Genomic DNA, 8149 nt, shown 5'->3' on the forward strand with positions numbered 1-8149 from the left:
GATTTAATTTGATTTTTCATCCAAGTTGAATGATAAAAAATTATCTTGCTTGGTTCCTTTGATTTATTTTTTAATAACTCACTTATGTGATGACTCGAACTGTAATTATTTTTTAAAATTATTTTTTTAATTTTATTATTATTATTTTATTCATTTGGAATTAATATTTTTTTTCCTTTTCTTTTTATGTAGTTATCTTGTTTTCAATTATTTTTTATTTTATTAATAAATAAGATTACCAAGATATTTTATAAATATTATAAAGATATGGTTTTATAATATTAACATCAAATCTTTATTATATTTTTCACTTTATTTATTATCAATATGTTATTTTCTAATTATATTATTAAATGAGCAGAGCTTATTAAACACTTTCAAATTAATGACCATGATCTCATTTTCTTTCTCTTCTTTCTATAATATTTACATTGTCTTGATATCATTTTTATATTTAAAAAAATAGGTTAGTTCGAAGAGTGTCACGTACCACTTCAACCCTAAAAGAGTGATATATTTACAAATAACCTATTATTGTCAAGTCTATCAAGCTAGTCACCCACAAGGTTCGATCACATAACTCACCAGTGACAGTAGACGGTCAAGCACGATCAGATTATGCGTGGAAGTATTGATTTGACTAAACGGTAACTGTGAAGGGACTCCCAAGTGATTTTTTCGCCACTGAGAGTCACAATCGGGCCCCTCAGTCTTTACTGGAGCGCTATCCAAAACCCCAAACAAAACCTGCACTTGCTCGTTCCTTCTCACTCAGATCGAAATTCTTTCATTTTTAAGTTTCCGGGCCAAACTGGAAGGTGGGCCCGGGCAGAACTGATTCCCCAACCATCGTCAACGTCATCCAGGAGGAGGAGGAGGAGGTAGACGACGACCACAACAACCAACAAAAAAAATACAAACCGCAACCTGCAGCACAAACCACCCCCTTCAACATCCACAAACCCTAATTCCTCTCTCAAAACGGATTTATATGCATATATTTATTGTTTGAAAAATGTCTACAGATGACGCGACTGAAAAAGCGAGGGAGAATGGGAACGGCGTCGAATTGCCGTCAACGCAAAGGCTGATACCGTTCGAGAACAAGGAGCACAACCCGGAGAGCTACGAGGACATGCAATTGGATTACAGTCCTCTCCTCTTTAGCTCTCTAGAGCGGTACTTGCCACCTAACATGCTCAATTTGCCGCGTGATCGTAAAGTCCACTTCCTGAGTGACATTCTGACTCGCTACTCTCCTCAGGGTGAACACACTCGCGTATGCCTCCTCCTTCACTTTTTTATTATTTATACAAATTGGATTTATTGACACAAGTATACTTAGATTTCATTCGTTATCTACAAGTGATTTAGGGAAACATAAACAAATGTTGCTATATTCGTGGCCCTTCTCGGTTTCTCAATGGCACGTCTCTCTCCAATAGTCTATGGAAATGCGTGTTCTTTATTTCCATGATGTTGAAAATTGAATTTCAGAAAATTATTTGTGTAATTTGGGAGATAATCCGTTTCTTCATGCGCAGAGTTGATTATTACAAGTACGAGTTAGAATTGGATTAAGACCCTGTTTGCTTGCTTTTCAAAAAAAATGATTTTTTCTCTTAAAATTAATTTTTTTAGTGTTTTTTTAATGATAGTTTAGATATGCTGATGTTAAAAATGAATTTTTAAAAAAACCAAAAACATTGTATTGATGCATTTTCAAGTGAAAAACACTTTGAAAATCAATCACTACCTCAAAGCTGCTAGATTTTTCTTGATGTCACCTTGTTTGTCTGTCTATTTTACAGTCATCATGATGTGGTTGAAGTTGAGCTTTGAGATTTTTATTTTTATTTTGACGAGAAACCATCTTTTGGGGGCATACTAATACTTAAACATTGTGTAAAATAAAGGTTGAGATGATAATCTTCTCTCACCAATCTTTAATTGATACTTGACATGATTGTTTCCATGTAGGTTCACAACATCCTGAACTGCTAACAGTACAGTGAGAATCAATGCATTGCCAGAAATTTTGATGCAGCTATCTAGTTCTAGTTATTTGTCTTATCATGTCCGTTCCTTTTCTTTTCTAAATGGTCATACTGTTATCACTGATTTCTGATGCAAACTGGCAGGTTCAAAAGCATCGAAAGTACAGACAGCAGATTCTATCAAACTATGAGGTACATTTCATTTATGAAATTTTTATTGTGAAGTAAACTTTGAGACAATTGTTGCACATGGGATAGGATAGTTTTCCCTTTTCTTTGGTCTTATGCTTCGGGTGCTTTTAGGGGAGTTCCTTTAGCTGATAAGAAGAATTGGGCTGCTCCTTTATGATATTTCTTTTCCTTTTGTATTTGGGAGGATGACTTGCTCTGCTTTTGTAATTCTATTTAGTTATCAATACAATTTTCTCTCTCATCTGTTTTTTTTCCCCTTTCTCTTTCAATTCAGAAGTCTTATGCTCATATCTAATGTATCCTTATTTACCAGGTTTTATGTTTGTCTATGGTCTTTTCGACATCAGACTGATTTTATGATTTTTGTCATTCCTAGCATTCCTTTTTTAGTATAAACCTGTGTTCATTAACAGGAACACTATCTGAGTGCAGAAGTTTCTCCCACTGCCTATAATGTCAATGTTTATGTAGACACTTACCCTTCTCTTTAAAAACGGAAAATGCTTTCATAATAGCTGGCATTGCATCCATTCTCTCACAGCTGAATCACTGATGGTTATAAACTGAATGACAAGTGCAAATTATTTACCAAATTAGACGAGATCTTAATCTCCATGGAACCGTTTCAATTTTCATGTTCTGACATTAGTTTCCAGTCCTTTTTTTACTTTCAGTTTATAACCATTTGAAATTCTTTTCACAGCCTAGACATAAGGAGCTGTATACTATGAATGCTGCGAATTTCTTTGTTCCGTCATTTCTCAAAGCAATCAGTGAGAACTCAGAAGAGAGTTTCAAACGCATAATGGTGGAGCCTACACCAGGAGTTTATACATTTGAAATATTTCAGCCAAAGTTCTGTGAAATGTTGATGGCTGAGGTTTTATCTTACTCTTCTTGTCATTTTTTTGTGTGTAAATAGCATGTTTTTTTCTTGTATCTTAGTCTGCATTTTCTTGCAACGTTTTGATTGCTTAGGTAGAAAGCATGGAAAGATGGGTGCATGATCAAAGGTTCCATATAATTTGTCCGAACACTATGAACAAATATGGTGTTGTTCTTGATGACTTTGGACTGGAAACCATGCTTAACAAGTTGATGGATGGCTATATATGTCCCATGTCTAGAGGTGATGTGTCTCTATTCAATAAGGCTCTGTGCTTATAAATTATAACTCACAACTAGCATTTATAAATATAGCAAAAGCTTATTTTGGTGTTCTTATTTCTATGCAGTTCTCTTTCCTGAGGTGGGTGGATTAACTCTGGATTCTCACCATGGTTTTGTTGTTGAATACGGAGTGAATAGGGATATTGAGCTTGGTAGGTGCTTACTTTAAAACTTCCTTTTGATAATGCCATCTGTCTCTATGAATAATAATAATTTGTCCGGCCTGTTACATCCATCTCCTATCATTCAGTAGTGAATGGAACTAAAAGAAGCTACAAAGACCTGGCCCTTTTCTCATCGCTGTTTTGATTCTTATGTTCCAAAAGCACTGCATGAATTTTTTTCCACATTCTTAGTACTTGTTAGTTGGATAGGACCTACATCTCACATCAATGCTTACACTTGGTTGTTTGAATCATTGTTGATGTCATTTATTTCCTGAAAATGGTTTCAGTTTCTCAGCTGCTAGTTAATGTTTTGCCTTTGCCTCTCTATCACTATTTTTCTTTTGAGAAGCTTTCAATCACTAGCATCAAAAGAGTAATTTCCCCCCTTCTCCTCCCCTTTTTTCCACTTTGCTTTTATTTGATTGCCTTAAATCCTTCTTTGTAGGTTTCCATGTTGATGATTCTGAAATTACCTTGAATGTTTGCTTGGGTGAGCAATTTTATGGTGGAGATTTGTTCTTTCGTGGTGTTCGATGCGATAAACATGTGAATACAGAAACCCAATCAGAGGTATCTTAATTTTCAGGATCAGAGTGCTGCAGATTAACTCGAGGCAGTGCCTTTTCTTTTGTCTATATTATGCTGGCCTGACATGTAGTGGTATTTCATTCAAGTTTTCAGTTTCCTTACGAAGTTTTCTTAAAATTATTGATTTACTTCTGTTTTTTTTTTTAAATTATATATTTTTTTAAAATTATTTTTGCTGATTTCTTTCTAATATTGATCTGGTTGAGAATTTAGCTGTCATTTAAAAAAAAAAATTATGAATTGCTATGAATTAGCTGTCATTTAGCTGTCAATTATTTTCTATATGATTTTTTTCTCTCTTTTTATGATTTTTTTCTCGAAAGGTCCTTTTTGTCTTTTTTTTCCTTTCATATTGAGCTGGTAGAGGATTTAACTTTGTAGTTTTTTTTATTAAAAAAACATTGTAAATTGCTACAATATTTCCCCCACATGGTTTTTGTTTTACTACAATATTTCTCCACATGTTTTTTTTTCAAAATTATTTCTTGATTTTTTTTTAATATTGAGCTGATTGAGAATTCAGTTTTAGCTTTCCCCACATTTGTTTTCTTTATTTTTTATTTTTATTTTTGTTTTTTTCCCCTAAAATTGTTTTCTTTTTTTTGTGATTTTTTTTAAATTGTTTTTGTCGATTTTATTTTTTTAATATTGAACTCGTTGAGAATTTAGCTTTATAATTTTTTTTTTAGAACACAGTTGATTGCTACAATGTTTTTCCATTTGGTTTTTTTTTTTCTTTGTTTTTTTATCTAGAATTGTCTGTCAATTTTAGTTTTTTTTTTCATATTGAGCTGGTTGATAATTTAGTTTTGTAGTTTTTTTCTTGAAAAAAAACATTGTGGATTGCTATAGTATTTCCCTACATGATTTTTTCTTACTATAGTGTTTCCTTGCATGTTTTTTTATCGATTTTTTTTCAAAATTATCTTTGTCGAATTTATTTTTTTCATACTGAGCTGGTTGAAAATTTAGCTTTATAGTTTTTTTTAAATACTGTTAATTGCTAAAGTGTTTCGCCATATAATTTTTTTTGTTACAATTTTTTTGAAAATTATCTTTATTAATTTTATTGTTTTTAATATTGAGCTGATTGAAATTTATAACTGTATATTTCCTCGTGAAACACTATAGATTGCTATAGTGTTTCCCTACATGATTTTTTTTCCTTTTATTTTTTATGATTTTTTTCAAAATTATCTATCTATTTTATTTTTTTAATATTAAGTTGGTTGAAAATTTAGCTTTGTAGTTTAATATTTTATGAAAACATTTTGGATTGCACAAACATGCTATAAACCTACGGCAGCGTGCGGGCATGGCAACTAGTTTAAGCTAATGGTTGTGTGCTCCTTGTTTTCTGGAATTGTTCAAGATGCTCGGTAGGATGAGACTTTATTTATTAATCTAGAGAGAGAAGGGTAAAAAGGAAATTTTAACTAATTAGAGCCGCCTTCTTTTCTAATGGGTATTTTTGTTCCTTTATGACAGGAAATTTTAGATTGTTGAAAAATTTTAGGTAACTAGAGCTTTATGTGATTTGGGGTTTTTTATTCACCTTATTCTGAATAGGAGGTTTTTGATTATGCCCACATTCCGGGACGAGCAGTTCTTCATCGAGGTCGCCATCGGCATGGTGCAAGAGCGACTATTTCTGGGCACCGGGTCAACTTAGTTATATGGTGCAGAAGGTATCTTTTTCCTCTCCTTTGTTCTTGCACTTAGCATCCCCTCTTTTGCATAAAAGGGCTCCACTTTAGGTGCAACTTCTTTGTCGCAGTGGTGACATAGTTTTGAACTAGCATGGAATCTCAGAGAATTTAATTCTCAGGGTTCCTTTTAACATCCATTCATGATTCCTTCCCAATACAGTTACTGCATTGACCGGGATTGAAATGCAAACCTTGAAATCAGAGGTATAATACTAGCTAATTTTCTAATTCTACCTTATGAAATAACTATAAAACAAACACTCTAAATGCCGCATGTTGGGGCTTAGAGGATGAGACAATGCGCTTCATGGTTTAGATGAGCAGAAATATAGAGGAAGTTAATTTTTGTTAATGCTGTCTTGCGTGAGAGCTGCAAACTTTATCTTATTTTGCTCTTAGTGGTTTGGTGCTTTGGTAGCATTGAAGTTCAAGCTGTTTGCTGAATTGTCTGTCCTTAATTTTTTTTCTTTGCTATTTTTAATACTTTTCAGTTCAGTTTTTCGAGAGCTGAAGAAACATCAAAATGATTTTTCCAGCTGGTGTGGAGATTGCCGACGTGAGAAAAAAGAAAGACAACATCTGTCAGTTGCTGCTACCAAACTGGTATATGTTGTGATGTAAAGATGAATAGGTTGAAGAAATTGCATCAGTTCCTATACACTAATCTTTTGATATCTGCTTTTGTAGGAATTGCTGAAGAGGGATGGTATATCTGCATCTTGAGTCATTAATTTCTCTCAAGTTTTGCTTGTGAAGCTGTAAGATAGCAGATTTCTCACCCTTGCCAAGTGGCAATTCTTTCTTTCTTCGTTCTTGCTGTTTCAGTCCTTTTGTGTTAAAGTTGTCCGAGGCTTTTGTTGGTTATTAATGAAGGGTGCATCTTGTATTCTCTCTTTCCAAGTTGGATTGAAATCTGTCTAATGCAATGTTGTCTTATTTGCTTTCAAAATTGAAGTATGCACTAATCTCTGGTGCAATGCAATCATACAAGAAGAAAAATGTTCTAGTTAAAATCCTATATTCTACCTAGCATTCTTTTTCATGCGAGAACTTTATAAGATAATTCAGTTAGGGGTTAAAGTAGAACTATAATCAATGACCATGACCTAGCATCCTTTGTCATTGTACAACTCTCTTGGAATTTATACTTTGGTATACGGTGCTAAGCCCCACCAAATTCTCCATCCTGTACCACGGTCCAAACTGTGCTTCAAACAGGTAGACGCTCTCACGGGACTTGCTTGCGGCAGATGATCTTTCAACAGGCCTTTTTTCCTACCGTTATTGTGCTTCTTTGCTGCTGACTGCAAAAACACAGTTAGACCTGTTTGCACGTCTATTTAGAAGAAGGCATGGCAGTATTTAGTGTCTGATTTGCCCAGTGCATAAAATTTTTTGTCTGACTTGCTGTGTCTTATGTTATGATATAAAAGAGGAGGGCTCGTTTTTTTACCTTTCCCCTTGCAGGTTGCTGGCTTCTTTTCATCCCAGTGTTTTTCCATGGCCACTAGGGAAGAATAATTCGAACTTTGATCTCGTAGTAGTGGTCCATGAAGGGTACGGCAGGTTTGGTGTCTTGGCCATGGAAAAATACGGATGAAGACACTTGGACGGCCACCAGTTGTATTTGGCCTTTTTCTGTTACTAAAAAGGTGTCCATTGGTGTACAGAGAATAATATTCCAGGACTTCTTCCGGATAAACTGAGTTTAATTTTGGGCGAGCGAGCTTGCACCGATTCATCCATGTCTTTTACGAGAAACCTTGTACTGTTCTGACTGACTGAACCCTTGTGAAATATGATGAATTTTCAGGTTTCTGTGTAAAAAGAAAATCAATCCGTGCATGTGATATGTGTACGTAGATGCCTTATCGTATTTGTACTATTTTCACTGTATAGACTAGTGTATTTTTTTTATGAGTAAATTATGGTTTCAAGAAGCTATATAAATAGTCCTTTTTTTAAAAAAAAAAGTTCGTTTATAGCTCGCGTTAAGGTTACCGTTACTGAACTGTTGAGGTATCACTAACTCTATTTTAGCTTAAAATACCTTCCTTTTATTCATTCAAAATTTTCAATTTCGTGTAAAACATTGAATCGCCAAGAAGTTTCCCTTTTTCTCCTGTCTCCTTCCCTTTCATTTCTCCCTCCACCCATCTCCTTTCCTTTTATCTTTTCTCCACCGATGCAACAACCATTGCTTCCTTCTACATCCTCGTCTCTCACCTTTGTCTCTTCCTCCTCCTCCTCCTTTGTCTCTCCCCTACCCGCCCCTCCCTCCTCTCCTTTTCCCCTGAAAAATATTATAAGCATTTTATTTTTCTTC

The 8149-nt window shown here is 34.3% G+C and overlaps 1 protein-coding gene across 4 annotated transcripts; it reads left to right on the plus strand.

Moving 5' to 3' along the window:
* The first annotated feature begins 630 nt into the window (after positions 1–630).
* Positions 631–7769, plus strand: LOC105118985 (uncharacterized PKHD-type hydroxylase At1g22950-like). Of its 4 annotated transcripts, XM_011017056.1 has the most exons (10): positions 637–1279; positions 2142–2189; positions 2893–3069; positions 3168–3318; positions 3425–3511; positions 3972–4096; positions 5684–5802; positions 6315–6426; positions 6511–6581; positions 7291–7769. In XM_011017056.1, the coding sequence occupies exons 1-9, from the start codon at positions 1016–1018 to the stop codon at positions 6544–6546; spliced, it is 1119 nt and encodes a 372-aa protein (XP_011015358.1). In that variant the 5' UTR covers positions 637–1015; the 3' UTR covers positions 6547–6581; positions 7291–7769. The 4 variants fall into 4 exon arrangements, with proteins under 4 accessions (XP_011015360.1, XP_011015358.1, XP_011015357.1 ...); XM_011017058.1 differs by lacking the exons at positions 6511–6581; positions 7291–7769 and adding an exon at positions 5984–6027 and having other exon boundaries at positions 631–1279; positions 6315–6406; XM_011017055.1 differs by lacking the exon at positions 7291–7769 and having other exon boundaries at positions 638–1279; positions 6511–6837.
* The last annotated feature ends 380 nt before the right edge of the window (positions 7770–8149 follow it).

This window comes from Populus euphratica, unplaced genomic scaffold (genome assembly GCF_000495115.2).
Source record: "Populus euphratica unplaced genomic scaffold, PopEup_1.0 scaffold2408.1, whole genome shotgun sequence".
NCBI classification, from domain to species: Eukaryota; Viridiplantae; Streptophyta; class Magnoliopsida; order Malpighiales; family Salicaceae; genus Populus; species Populus euphratica.

Coding starts and splice junctions, on each gene's coding strand:
- LOC105118985 (XM_011017056.1), top strand. CDS start 1,016: ATGTCTACAGATGACGCGACTGAAAAAGCGAGGGAGAATGGGAACGGC. Junction 3,070..3,167: donor GTGAAATGTTGATGGCTGAG/GTTTTATCTTAC, acceptor TTGATTGCTTAG/GTAGAAAGCATGGAAAGATG. Junction 4,097..5,683: donor ATACAGAAACCCAATCAGAG/GTATCTTAATTT, acceptor TATTCTGAATAG/GAGGTTTTTGATTATGCCCA.